Source organism: Abramis brama (assembly GCF_963993115.1).
Source record: "Abramis brama genome assembly, chromosome: 16".
Taxonomy (NCBI): domain Eukaryota; kingdom Metazoa; phylum Chordata; class Actinopteri; order Cypriniformes; family Leuciscidae; genus Abramis; species Abramis brama.
Window position 1 is genome coordinate 23359941 of NC_139978.1, and position 14884 is coordinate 23374824.

A 14884-nucleotide genomic window follows, 5' to 3' on the forward strand; every position below is an offset into this window, starting at 1 on the left:
GCGGCATCTGCAAACAAATGATTCATCATCCTACACTCCTAAAAAAAACCTCATGAAGAACTCTTAATATTTATGGTTCTTAAGATTATTAAAATGTTCTTCACAATAAGAAAAAATATTCTTTTAACAACTGATCACTAAAATGTTATATGGCATCGGTGCAAAAACCCCATTTGAAACATTTATTTTTAAAAGTGTAACTGGTCCAAATATTTTTATTTGCAACAATATTTTAAACCTAACATTTTCTTTTTGTGATCTGATTTGGTTGAAAAATATTCTCATCTTTTAAAATGTATGCCACTTGTATAATGGTTTATCTACAGCAACGTGCGTTCAGTGTGGCATAAATGTAGAAATAAATTTTGGGGTCAGTGTGTGCCGCTTTGCTCTACACGTCACAGGGCTGCCTATTAATGACAATACCTTTGTACTCAAGGATATAAATGGAAAAACCTACCCGCTCTCACCTTCTGACTTACTATAATTCAAGACCTAGACTTTGACCTCAGCTTTTCTGAGCAGGAAGTCCAGAATATTTGCTTTCGCACAGTTCACAAGGAAGACAGACTTAAGGATATGTCTAAATTCTGGAGTAATCTGAACGTAGATTTGGAGACTTGAACTTAAAACTTGTTTAGGATTTTCTCAGAGGTAATGTACAATCATTTGGCTAATCACAACGTCTGTTTTATAACCAGTCACTGATACATGGCGTTTTGCCTACAGGTTAATATGACCGTGACAAATTTGAATAATGCCAGATTGGTTTCATCCTTAATTGAACTCTGTGTTGTTTTAGAGCTGTGCTAATAAGTGTTTTATTTTTCTTCTCTCTTTTTACACTTGGTTTACAAGTGGCATTCCACTTCTGCTAATATTCTCTTCTTGTCAAGCCAAGCACAATAACTTGTTACAGAGAAAGTTCCAGAATTTGTCTGTCAGCAGTTTTTGCTGCTTATTTTTCATGACTAGACACTTCTTGCCTGTTTTTGAGAACCGCAGAGGCTATGTGATCCAAAAGACACAGTAATGTCTAGGTTTTGTCCTCAAAATCCTTTTATTGTAATTGGTTTGTGAAAGCCATATTGTTTTAGCTTTTCTAAATTGTTCAAGCTGTTATGCTAAATGTGATTCTGCCATGATTTACTGCCCTCATTTAGTGATTCATTGTTGTTACAAGTAATAAATGAATCAAATTTATGTGATTTTGTTAGTGATCTTAAAGGTCTTGCATATATAAAACAAAAATGTATAACATATTCAGTACTTCTCTGTAATGAAAAATACATTGATAAATCATCACTCTCAAATGGCACTTCTCTTATGAATCTAGCATATTCACTAATTGACTTTAATAACTATTGAAATTATGTTTTTATTAAGAACACCAACTTGTGAACATAGAAAGGTCTTGTTCTGATATTTTTGACTTTGTACCAGTTTTGAGGATATTACTTCACATACTTGATGACTCCTTAGCTCTTTTAGATAAGATCAGTGGTGTCAAACCACAACTGATGAACAGACTTCACAACTAATGCTGCTCAAAAGTTCTGCTATTTTTCTTGAGTGGTTTCAAAACTGATAACGTTGTTATTACAGGTGTTATACATCACAGTCAAGAATGTATGGGGGTAACCCTATGCCTGTTTTCCAGCAAAGGTACATGTCTCACTCATCTCGGTCAGCTGACGTTTATCTTTGTGTTTGCGTGGAATTTGAACCTGAAGCGCATAAAAAGGTGTTTCAGTGTAGAACGTCATGCCTTCTATCTCTCATATCGGTTGTCATAGCAGATGTCAGAAAAGCCATTAAAGGTTCCTATGAGGCAGGGTTATAAAATTTTACATTTAGCTTTCTACTTTATTTTAGTTAAAAAAAAAAAAAGCTCTGTTTTTTTTTTTCGTTTTTTTTCCACAGAATTGTCTGGTTTCAGACAAAAAACTGGTTTCAGACTGGTTTTCATTAAATTCATTTAATGAAATGTTTAATGAAAAGTTAATCTTTCCATGTAATTTTCATTTTAATTTTTGTTGACATCTGGTATGGAAAAACTTGACTTTACTCTCATTTTGGAACAAAAATAGGACCCTACCAAAACTGTTGAAACAAAATTGGACTCCCAGAATTCTCTTGAGTCGTGATAATATTATCTTCAGGATTTCTTTATAATATCTTTTTTAAATATTACAATTAAAATATGTGGGGGGAAGTTTATTCAAGCATTTTGTGTTGTAATTATATTACAGAGGCTTCTCATCTGAGCCGTCTTCCCAGGGGTCTGGCATGTCTCGTCCCAGTGCCAAATCCATCTACAGTAAGTAGAAAACCCATTTAAACAACCTATCCTAAGAAATACTATCATTTTTAACTTGATATTGTTGCTTTAGTGCAAAGGAAGGAGTATGCAGAATCAATCAGCAGACAGCAAGACAACTTTCAGCACAGAGTGGAAGTAAGACTTAGTCTGGTTTATGCATTTGTGACTAACACTTATTAACTGATATGTTTATAATGTTCAAATGTGTGCTGCTGACTGCTTGTGACAGACTCACAATCACAATCTGTTAGCTCAAAGCCAACACCCAGTTCACTAATGTGTTTTATTGAAAAGAACAGACAACCAAAGCTTATCTTGCATGTTCTGTAGAGATTTCCACACAAACTCAACTGGAAAATTTGAGAATTTCTCAAGGCCCTCAACTGTATAACCAAGCTCCTTTTTGAAGGGACACATATCTGTGATCATGATACATCGTAGTAACATTTTCTTCTTTTTCCATTCCCTAGCACCTGTTCACCTTTGTGTTAGATGGCAGAGAGATGAGCAGCATTGATGACTGTGTGAACAGGCTGAAGAATATGGACAGTAAAGGGAAAGTGTGGGGTCAGGAAATGATCATGCAGGTCAAGGCCAGCCACCTACAGCTATGTGACATAGAGACCAAGGTCAAGGGTAGCCTTTATGCTTAAGTTCACTAATCTAAAAAAAAGTATGTTACATTAAATGGCGGTTCCAGTACTAACAGTGAACTCTTACTCTGTTTCCTGGAATTGTAGGAGGTTTTGGAGTCTGTACATTTGAGTAGCATCAGGAAGACGAAAGCTGTTCTGGACAGCTGTGTGTATGACTCCCTTCTGATTTTCTCAGTTCAGGATCCCAGCCAGAGATCTCCACAGGCCTTCCTGTTCCAGTGTGAGGAGGTCGGGGTGAGGAACAACACTGTTTGTGTGTTCAGAAATGTTATATCCATCTGAGGGTAGATAGCGGTGCATCTGGCTATTATAAATCGTTCTTAATATATCTTCAGGGTTGATGCGGGAGTTTCCTCCCACTCCTTCTGTCAGTTCCCTGAATATTTGTATAAAGGCATCTCTGCTGTTTTGAATCGCTAGGCTCAGGAGGTGGTAAATGATCTGGAAAGGGCGATCCAGCAAGGTGGGGATGCCACTCCACCGTTTAAGGAACCACAGATGGACATCAGGTCAGCTGCTGCCTCAGAAACAAGTTGTAATGTTTAAATTGTGATGTTTTAAGTGGATATACATGCCAACAACATGTCTAGACAACCCTTTACTCAGGATAATAAGTTCAATATATAATCGTAAAAAAAAGGTCTTTGCTACAAATCCATATTAAGTGAGCTATATTCAATGTATCTAAGTAACTTTTTACAAAGATTGTAAAAATACATATTTTTGTTACACTAACTGCCTTAATGATTCATTTTTTTTAATCAGTGCTCTACAGTGATATATTTTTTCCGTTTGGCAGGAGCCATCTGGAAAACATCCTTGGCCAGGGTCATCCGGGAAGCATAAAGAGACCAGCTCTCTCACCCATGCAGTCAAACCCACTTCCCCCAGTATTCCCCCCTTCGCAGTTCAACAACTATGAAGACTATGGTGATCACTTGAAGAATTCATTTCACAAATCCACTTTTAAAAAACCTAAAATGTCCTGAAGTTGACCCTCTATTGGTCTTTAGTCATTTTAAACCAAAAAAGTTTTCATTTATGTTTTTACTTCATCGGCTTGGTGAAAAATGATGTGGCCATTGCTATATGAATGATAATAATGATTATATATGAATGATAAGAAAGGGCTAAATGGTCTTAGAAGAAAAAAAAAGGTCAAATGACCTCCACGGGAACTGAATGGCAAATACGATAATACAGATTTCTGGGGATTTTTGCAAAACATAGAAGTAATTATGTCTAAAAATATTAGTATAAGCAACTAGAGAATACACATAGTTTATATACAGTATATATATATATATATATATATATATATATATATATATATATATATGAAATATTTTTACATAGAAATTAGTGGTGCATAATTTATAGGTGAATTTTGCCTTGTACCATTAAATCCCCTCAAAATACAAAAGAATACATATTATTGAAACAAAATATTGTAAATTAATTTCTTCTTTTTTTATTTGTTTTTATTTATTTTACACTTTTTGTCTACAGTCTGTTTTGACCGCTGAGAATCACAAGGTTGACCCCTAAGTGAGGAATACTGGAGGGTTGAATTTAAGTGTTCTCTCACTAATGTATCATGTATCACTGATTTCTTTTGGTATAATTGAGCTTTTGTTTTGCTTTTTTCAGACGACAGACGACCTTCACCCACAATGCCATTTCCCAGAGATGAAGCCCCTTACAGGCCAGTGCAGTCTGAGCCAGAGCAGATTCCACCTCCAGTAATTGATGTGGACAGAGATGCGGTCGGTTGTTTTTATTGACACACTGTGTTATTAATCCATCCATTTTTGTTATCATTATTGACACATTTCTTCCATCCATCTAATCACTCTCTACAGGAGATCTTTAACCATGTTGCAGCCGACATTGAGACCTTCATATATAAAATTGGCTCAGCTTTGCCAAAAGATGATGGAAGCAAGAAAAAGAAAAAGAAAAATGCTTCAACATTTGGTGAACAACTGACACATTGATACTTGCTATTTAATTTTCCTAAGGATGTCAAAAAAATAAAAATAATTAAGTTTATTTATTTATTTTATTTTATTATAGTTGCAAGCATTCCCACTGTGGAGGAATACATATCCTGCCTGCAGAAGATAAAGTATGGCTTCAATCTTCTGGTAAGTTATATAAGTTTAATTTCTGTAATAATTCCTAAGATAACAGCAGTCTACTTCAATACTCTTTGATTACTACCCCCTTCTAGTTTCAGCATGTAAAGTACAATGGATTGAATGATTTTTGGACATTTTCCAGTTGTTTTCTTTTTTTTCACTCCCACTATGATAGTTAAAAAAAACACGACTTACTGCATGCCCAGAATACTGCTCTGTAATGCTTAATATGAGACATACAGTATCCTTGTTGCAAATGTCAGTTTTCATACTCATCTCTACTTGTGACAGGGGAAGCTGGATGGTCACCTAAAAAATCCTCCTGCTTCTGACTTTGTTCACAGTCTCTTCTCTTCCCTCGCTTTTGTAAGTATCTGTTTGTTCAGTCTGTTTGCATTGCGGTCACATTTCATACATTTTTTCCATTATGTAGTTAAATTGGACAAGCATTCTTTCATACTGCATGTTAAAAGTTCTTATGTTCCCCTGAAGCTTCAGATGGAGTGGTATGACCTCACCTGACTTGATTTGACTTGTTTCAAAAAAAAGCCTAGCAATGTATAAGAAAGCACAAGTTGTATAAGCATGTATGCACTTTCTGCCCAGAGAAAAAGCTTTACTTTTGATGGATTTAGTCATTTGTTCACACTGACATTTTACTCACCCTCATTTCGTTCCAAACCTGTGAGACTTTGTTCATCTTCGGAACACAAATGAAGATTTTTAATGAAATCTGAGAGCTTTCTGTCCCTCTGCTGACAGCTACGTAACTGCCACTTTCAAGGCCCAGAAAGGTAGTAAAGACATTATTAAAGTAATCCATGTGACTCTAGTGGTTTAACCTCAATTTTATGAAGCAACGTGAGTTTGCGGGAAAAAAAGGACCACTTTATTTAGAAAATATTAATTAAAGGTTAAAAGTCAGGGAATGCACCACATCACCCTTCATCACACTAAGTTTCTAACTGTTTCTTCATGTTTCAGATAGTGAAACAGTATCCTCCCAACATCCCTCCCACAGTGCTGAGTCCACTGCTCACAGAGAAAGCCCTGCAGCTCCTGGGAAATGTTGTCACACCAAATGAGGACCAACTGTGGGGAAACTTGGGTGATGCGTGGAACATCCCAAGGTCTTATGTTCCAGAATATATAAATTAAATGACTTCATTAATTAGCAAACACAACCAAAAGCTCATGATTTTTCTTTAAATACATCTTTTTTTGCAATCAGATCCAAATTTCCAAATGGGAATCAGATCCCTCCATATTATCCCCAATTTTACGACGGCTGGCAGCCCCTTCCGCCCGGCCCATCCCAATCTCCTCCAGCCAGCAGGCAGCTCTCACGGAGCAACAGCGAGCGCTTCCCATCCATGAAAGTCAATCAGAGGCCGCCTGAACAGGTAAAATCTCCCAGAGGACAAACTCCAACTTAATGAGCTAAGGATGTTATAAAACGTGTCAAGTGTTTGACATGTGGATCTTAACCTGATCAAATAGAGTGGAATGAGTACAAACTATTTCCTCTCTCTTCCAGGACAACAGACCTTGGAGCACCCCACCCATGCCGTGAGCAACTTCACTTGAACTCTATGAAATACCCAGATAAAAAAATATATTTGTGACAGCAATATAAAACATTGTCCTTTAACCAAAGATCTTAAACAAACTGTAATATAAAATAAATACTATTAAAAAGAGGGAGAAGTCCACATACCAAGGCTTTAGTAGTGCATTGTGTTCTTATAACAACAAAGGTTTATTTCCGTGAATGAAACCAACAGTAGCAGAAGCACAGTAATATCAATTTAATCATCTAATATAACACTACATATTGTTTTTTTTTAAAGTGTTATAAGGATATACGTTGAAAAGAATGTAGTCTTTAATAGACAGATGAATTCACTAAAGATTTCTTTGGGTAAATTTCAAATCAAGTCAAGTAGCACTTTTGTCTTATTTTATATCAGGTCTGCAGAGCCGCCTCTTTATATGATGGTGATCTATGACTTCATGGCAAGGAACATTCAGGAACTGAGTGTGATGAAGGGTGACAATGTGCAGGTAATTTTTTATGTGTGAACACCCCACCGGAAGTAATTGTGCAACTTTTACACAAGTCACTAATCAATCAAAAGTAACGTTTTTTTTTGGTAACACTTTACAGTAAGATCCCTGTAGTTAAGTTAATGCATTAACTAACAATGAGCAATACATTTATTGCAGCATTTATTAATCTTTGTAAAAATGAAATACAAAAGTTTGTTATTTTAATCATGTATTAGTAAATGCTGAAATTAACCTTAAGTAAGATTAATAATTGCTTCAGAGGAATTTTTGTTGTATGTTAACTAATGTAGTTAAAGGGATAGTTCATCCAAAAATGAAAATTCTGTCATTTACTCACTCTCAAGTTGTCCCAAACCTATATGAATTTAGTTTCTTCAGCTGAACACAAAAGAAGAATATCGGTAACCAAACAGTTGTTGGACCCCATTGACCTCCATAGTATGGGAAAAATAATAATATGGAAGTCATTGGCATCCACTATTTAGTTACCGACATTCTTCAAAATATCTGTTGTGTTCGGCAGAAGAAAGAAAAAAAGGTTGTGTTATGTAAACATTTATTTATTTATTTTTGTAAAACTTTTTTCCTGAGCAGAAAATACATACCATAATATAGTTTGTGCTTGCTTCAAGGTAACCGACAGGTCCGGGCAATGGTGGAAAGTGAAAAACAGAAGTAATGAAGAGGGTTATGTGCCTCAGAATGTTCTAGAGCCTGTCAATGGACAAAAGCCAACAGTGAGTCATAGTCAACTTTTTTTATTTATTTAAAACCAATAATTTCAACAATGTATTGAGCTGTACACAGTCCATAGTTTTATGACGTTTTTATCTCCATATTCTCAGCAGAATATGAGAGGACCTCCATCTCTGGACATGAAATCTAGACCTGAGGAAGTCAAAGCCTGGTTACAGTACAAAGGCTTTTCTAAAATGTAAGAAACCATTACTAGCATGTTTAATTTTATTCTTAAAACTACACCGAAATGCAGTTCTGAAAACTGTATTTTACCACATGAATGAGTTTAATATCTTGTTACTGATAACATTTTAATTCATTGTGGATTTGTGTAGGACGGTCCAGAGTCTTGGGGTGTTCAATGGAGCGATGTTGCTGGGAATGAGACAGGATGAAATCAGAGCAATATGTCCTGAGGAAGGAGGTCGAGTCTTCTTCCAACTGCAGAGCGTCAGATCGAGCATTGCAGTAAGTAATGCATCTCCGTTTGTTTCAAAGTACAAATACCATTATTTATGAAGCACTTTTCACTGTGGTGTTTTTATACCCAACGGTCATTTAATGACCCAGGCAGAGCTGGCAAATGTTATCTGTCTCCATCTGCTTTGCAGCTTTCCAGTGAGGCCGAGTACAGTCAGTATGGTGGCCGTTGATAATCTGAGGACCCTGCTGTGTTTTTGATATCAAGAAACTGAACTTGTCTGGACCTGAATGAACAACTACACACACACCTCAACTTTTCCATTCATTAAAAAACAAGTTCAGGCTGCTGCCTTTTAAGTGATATTATATAACCTTTTACATTATGCAAATGTATGCATTTATTGCATTGATTTTATTTATTCAATACCTTTTTTTCCATTAAATTGATTTCCACTGATGTCCCTGGGGTGGTGGTCGTCATGTTTAACATGTTATTTAGTTGTTATACCAGCTTAATGAAAATGAGACATGTCTGTAACATTCTGATTGATCCTGACACTTCATGCAGATTTTGCATTGTCTATTAATAAATGCTCATAAATAAACACATTAGTAGTCATTTTTGTTTACTAATAGTTTAAATTCAGTTATGCATATTTTGTTTTCTCTCAATGAAAGAAAAGGTGTTACTATTTTAGTGTCCTTGTACATTACATGTAATTAGTAATAACTCTAAATTAAGCATAATCCTAACCCTATAGTACATGTAGTTAATTAATATTACTTGAAGGTATAATTACACTAACAAGCACACCTTAAAATAAAGAGCAAAAAAAAAGAAAAAGGTTTAATGGTCTTAAAAATAAGCTTTTGATTTTGGGGTTAAACAGGTTTGATTACATTTAAGTTCCATCAATCCAGTAATGTGTTTGTGTATAAGCAATAATAAAGTTAATTAAAACAGGTTGCCTTTGATTATCCAGCTTTTCATTTATTTAAAATACCGTTATTAGGATGAAAACCTTTTTTCTCCTGAATGTGGTTTTGCATAATGTCATTTTAATTTCTGATGAATGAGGCCTTTTTAAATCAGCCCAACACAAATCTAGCAGGAGCGGGTGGTCAAAAAATACAAAAAGAGAGAAATCAACAAATGAAATTCAGTGCTGTCGATCACACTCTCTTCTTCCATAGCAGGCTAGGCCAAATGATTCATTATTGAATTCATTCGTTAAAGGAGCTGTATGTAAGAAATGTATTTCAATTAATCATAAAATGGCCCTGATATGCCAATCACGAAGTCAGTATTTCGGCAGCCGGGTTGCCAGCTCTGCTCTAGTTTCCACAGCTACATAGCAGCCTACGTTCCTGCTGGATCCTGCAGCCTATCTGGCAACCTCGAGTCAGGGAGGAGGGGGAGGGGATACACCGCTCTACAGTAATTTGAAAGTGATTGCAGTACCAGTTTTGGCCACAATCTTACATACGGCTCCTTTAAGTACATGTAAAGTTTTTGATTACTATTTCTTTTCTTTTTTTGCTGTATGTTAATTACCTTGGCTACATAAACATCTGTAATTTATTTTATAAGCAATTCAATAAAATGTTTTGCCTTGTTAGGTTACCAGAGTATACCTGTTGTGTGTGTGTGTGTGTGTACGTGTGAAAACCCCCCACTTAATTTATAAACTGAATTGAACAAAAGTTCTCTGATTTATTGGGTCAAAATAAGGTGATACATTTAATGCTTTGTTTACAATTCAAATGTAGAATTACAATCCAAATAGTGAAATCTATAACAATGAAATGTTATACTTATTTTCTTTTCATGGCATCAAATAGACAAAAATCAAAGTGCAACACACACCTGAACACTTTAATCTAAACATAATTGCTATTCAACTGCATTATGTCTATAGACAACTGAGATTTCTGATTGTTTTGTTATGATTTTATAATCAATACTAATGTCAACTGTATCACTGGGATGTAAATGTAACTAATTATCCTTAAATTGCTGGTTCAAAATAACTATCACTACATGCATTGCAGTTGATGGTGCAACTTATGATGTTTGATCTAGCCAGTCTTGTCATTTTTTCACTCCTTTTTGTTTCCCCATTTGGCCATCTTGTTGTTCACGGGTGTTTTCATGAACTTGCTTGACTTCATGTATCCTGCAATCTTCTCAATACTCTGACAGGGAACACAATTATATTGGAGTTACTGGTTAATCCTTATACATTACAAATTACATGAGACTAACTAATCTTTCTGTGTGATAAAAGCTGAATCCAAACCTCAAAGTGATCCAGGAAACATCTAAGGTTTTTGTAGTCATCCAGGCATTCTGGGTCAAACATACGATGCTGATCCAACAACTCATACATGATAAAGTCCACAAATGTGATCTACAGGATGAGACAGTGGGATAAGCATGTCAAATAATATTATTTATACCATGGTCTGGGTGAATACTCGATTCTGATTGGCTGCAGGGTGTCCATTAAAAAGTGATAGAGGACACCTAGTAAAGGAGTTCTGGTGAAACTGACCGTTTACCGTTTGAAATTAATAAATAAATGCGCTGGCTACATCAGCTGTGAGTAACCATAGCAACAGGCAGTCAAAAGTATCTGTTTACAATTTATTGTATCAAAACAAAACTGAAGGGGTTCTACGAGCTGAGCGGACTATAAATATCTCCAAAACCAAGTTATTGTTTGTAAAAACTTTAGATTTCGATTGTAAAAGTAATTAAAATATAAACTAATGTTTTAAAAAATGTGTTATTTGGCAAGTGACCATGGTATAAGCGGGTTAATGCCCTTCGAGGTGTCCATTGTCAGGTATTAATGGACCTCCGCTGCGCGTCAGACGGTTCACGCCTCGCCGTCGTCCATTAATACCTGACAATGGACACCTCGTTGGGCATTAACCCTTACGGGATGTACTGTTATTTCGAACCATTTTAAATGGACAAAGTAAATGTGTTTTGTGTACATTATGCTTATTTACCTTGCACCCAGCAAACCACTTCCTGTCACCAAGGAAGTCAGAGAACTGTTTTAGAGTTCCTGGCAGTTTCTCAGTGTAACATGATTTGGTGTTATCCTTTAATCAAATTCAAAAGGATTACAAATCATGTTATCTTATCAATTAACAAAAAATGTATAATATTAGTTAATCATTTCTAACTGCAATAAATAGATTTATACAATCAATCACTCACAAAGTCTCCATAGCAGAGCTGGACGAAACCATTGCGGAAGTCCATCGCCTGGTTTTCCATGATGTCAACTCTCACCTGCTCTTCTTCAGTTTCCCCACCTAGAAAAATTAGATGGGAGATGTTTTGCATTACTTAGACGACTATTTCCAGTGATACAAAAAGCTTTTTTTTACTGAAGGAATAAATGAATCAAGTTCTCACAGAGGTTGTTTTTGCGGGCGATGTATCTCATTATGGCATTGCTTTGGACTATCTTTGTGTCACCATCCTCCAGGTAGGGCAACTGGTGAATAAAGGTGATGGTTAGTTATTGCATAACTTGCACAATAAATACCATGGGAGTGACTGCGTAACTTACATTAGGAAAGTCTATCCCAAGTTTCTCTTTCTCATTAAGCCAACAGCTTCTGTCATAGTTGGGAGCTGCAAAACAAGAATATAAAATCAACTCAACCCCCGTCATTGTGCTTTTATAAAGAAGATCTGGTTATGTCTGCTGAGCAGTGATGACCATATCACTTACAGTCACCACAAGAATAGAACTTCTCCTCATACTTAGTACCAGTGTACTCCAACAGCAGGCGGATTGGCTGGGCAAGCTGTTAACAGATGAAATAATAGCCATGGAATGTTATATAACGTGCTGCTGAAAAAAATCACTTGAAGTGATTAACAGAGGGTCGATACTTCACAATGCATATTTATATGGGTAATGTTCTTATTTGCATATTTATGAGGTAGCACTAACTGGACAAATACCTAACTGCTCATCCATCTATGGAAATATTGCAACACTGATCTGCTCTAGATTTACTAGTATTATGAAGCATACAGTAAAATAATAATCACTTCATCACGCCAGCGGCCGGTTGCAGCCTTAAAATATTGTCATCTATATTTTTTTTCTTCTTTCTTTCTTTAAGACATAACTTTTTTAAGTCAATTACATTAAAAAACTTAGATTGGTCTCATTTGAAATCCGAAAACTTAAGAGTGATTCTCTGACCAAGCAGCAGTTAGCCAGGGGATAGAGTAGGTTTTAGGCAGTCAAATGTTTGTGCAGTTTGCTGTGCCACATTTTTGATAGTTTCCCTCAGACATGGAGATGAATAAGGCACGAGGATGTCCTGTGACTACAGACAGCGTATGTTTAATGTGATGCAGTATTATTTGTTTGCTAAAGAATTCCCAGCTCTTAAACATATGTTAACTGCATAAACTAAAACAATAGAGCAATTGTGTTTCGTCCAAATTACTGGGGTGTAACTACACCCGAAACGGAACTGACATGTAAACTGTAATCAAAGTAACTTTAGCATCTGTGGCCATGGCGAGACACTCTAAACAAAAAAAAAGTATCAACAAACTCGTATGAACCCCTGACTTTGCCAAACTAACAAACAGTTCATTTCTAGAGTCTCGACTTACAGTCCACAAAATATGTTTATTTAAACAAGCTGCGCATATGGATTAGGTTTGACCATTTTTAGACATGACAACTGCATGACTTTTATGACTTTAAAAAAATTAAAGTTTACGAAAAAAAAAAAAAAATCGCAGAAATCAAATTAGAATCAATTAAAAATGTTCAACAACAGTTATGCAAAATTGTGCATGCAAAGTTTCTCACCCCGCGTATATCCCAGTATGCCAACTTCATTGTCATCTTGCAGCAACAAGAGCGTGCAATGTGCAGAGTTTCTGCTTCGAAATGAACTCTGGTGGGGGTCAGAGGAGCAGCGGAATGGAGGAAAGGGCGTGGGCGCTAACTACTCAAGTTAAAGGGATATCACCCCCACAAAAGTATGATGTTAATCTGTCCGTGCAAAATTATAACCAGCATTTCATTTTAATTTTCCAGCAATGATATGTGCATTCTAAACACATAGTCATGTTTAAGCTGTTCCCAGAGGACCAAAAAGTCGATGTTCTAATTTTATACATCTTAGGAGCGATAAATTAGAACACATTCACTTATACATGTAACTAGTGTTGCTTTCGTCAACGAAAATTATGACGAAATATTGTCGTCAACGAACCGTTATCACCTGACGAAAACGAGACGAGACTAGACGTAAATGCATGGTCATGTGACGATGACTAAAATACATGTATAATGCAATATCGTTGACGAATAAAAACGAGACTAAATGTGGTTTAAAAAATAAAAACTATGCTAAAATGTCTCTTCATTTTCGTTGACCAAAACGAGACGAGACGAAATGTAACGTCACGACGAATGAGAGAGTTGTGCGTGAACCCATAGCTTTGTCGGCTTTAAATTCTGGATTGCGATCTGGTCACCCGATTATCAGCGAATTTAACCATATATTACTCCATTAGTTATTCTATTAAAATGTCTCATTGATATATTTGACACATTCATAATCATTACTTTTGCTGGTTCTTTGTGACAGCTGTTATGTGCGTTATTGGCAGCGTCTCTTGTTACATGAACACGTCACCGCATTAGCGCCAGAACATGGAGATTTTATTTTAGAGTATAATCGCACAACCTATTCGATATTTTATAATTAAATAAACTAATCGAATATCCAAAAATCGTGACTCATCCCTGCATGGAATCTCTTGTTTCTTTTCCCAAATCTTCACTCACGTCACGTCTCACCCATTTTCTAAAGGTAGCCTATTATAAACGTTTCTTGGTTCACTTTTAATTAAGCCTATTATATTCGTATTCTTTACTGTGGTAAAGTAGAAAAACGCTGTAGGACAGATAGCCTACATTTGTACTTGCATGTCAAATTCTTTTTAACACAGTTTGTGCTTGTTATATTAGACATTGGGCGCGAGTTTAGTTGTAAAGCGCGTTTGACACGTGTGGGTGATTTTTAGTTTCACTTTCTCTGGCAGCGCAATCTCAAACACAGCCTAAATATCTTGCCCTTGTGGAGGATAAAATTCGCTCTTCAAACCAATTTACATCAAGTAGAAAACACGAAGATATCATAAAGAGATCGATATCTTCGTGTTTTCCTGCTCGTGTCCCACATCCCGCTCAAAGCGCAGAGTGCATCGCGTCTTTGTGTGGAAATATAAAACGAGTTTTTTTTTTTTTTTTATAACCCCCCGAATATTAAAATTTAATATTATTTTTTAATAATAATACCGCGGTGGTAAAAAAAACCTGCCACCGTCACAGCCCTAAATATAGGCTTACTAAATAGCCTATAATAAGATAGCCTTGTTTGAAATTATATATTGACTGGGTTAAATAGAATCGCATTACTAAAAAGAGACTAAAATACAATTTTCATTGACTAAAACTAGACTAAAATGT

General features: G+C 35.8%; 2 protein-coding genes across 3 annotated transcripts; one reads left to right on the top strand and one right to left on the bottom strand.

The window, feature by feature from the left end:
- Positions 1-504: 504 nt before the first annotated feature.
- On the top strand, positions 505-8949 carry eps8l3b (EPS8 signaling adaptor L3b). Of its 2 annotated transcripts, none has more exons than XM_084086422.1 (20): positions 505-654; positions 1606-1665; positions 2253-2320; positions 2394-2458; positions 2794-2952; positions 3064-3213; positions 3400-3488; positions 3779-3909; positions 4630-4745; positions 4842-4956; positions 5056-5126; positions 5412-5486; positions 6105-6250; positions 6352-6523; positions 6658-6689; positions 7091-7184; positions 7823-7927; positions 8036-8124; positions 8264-8396; positions 8540-8949. In XM_084086422.1, the coding sequence occupies exons 2-20, from the start codon at positions 1628-1630 to the stop codon at positions 8579-8581; spliced, it is 1890 nt and encodes a 629-aa protein (XP_083942548.1). In that variant the 5' UTR covers positions 505-654; positions 1606-1627; the 3' UTR covers positions 8582-8949. The 2 variants fall into 2 exon arrangements, with proteins under 2 accessions (XP_083942548.1, XP_083942549.1); XM_084086423.1 differs by having other exon boundaries at positions 8039-8124; positions 8540-8728.
- Positions 8950-10045: 1096 nt separating this feature from the next.
- Positions 10046-13530, bottom strand: LOC311065971 (glutathione S-transferase Mu 4-like). The gene is made up of 8 exons (XM_084086875.1): positions 13214-13530; positions 12107-12182; positions 11942-12006; positions 11785-11866; positions 11584-11681; positions 11370-11465; positions 10652-10762; positions 10046-10547 (listed from the first exon to the last, which is right to left on the bottom strand). The coding sequence occupies exons 1-8, from the start codon at positions 13247-13249 to the stop codon at positions 10452-10454; spliced, it is 660 nt and encodes a 219-aa protein (XP_083943001.1). The 5' UTR covers positions 13250-13530; the 3' UTR covers positions 10046-10451.
- Between the last annotated feature and the right edge of the window lie 1354 nt (positions 13531-14884).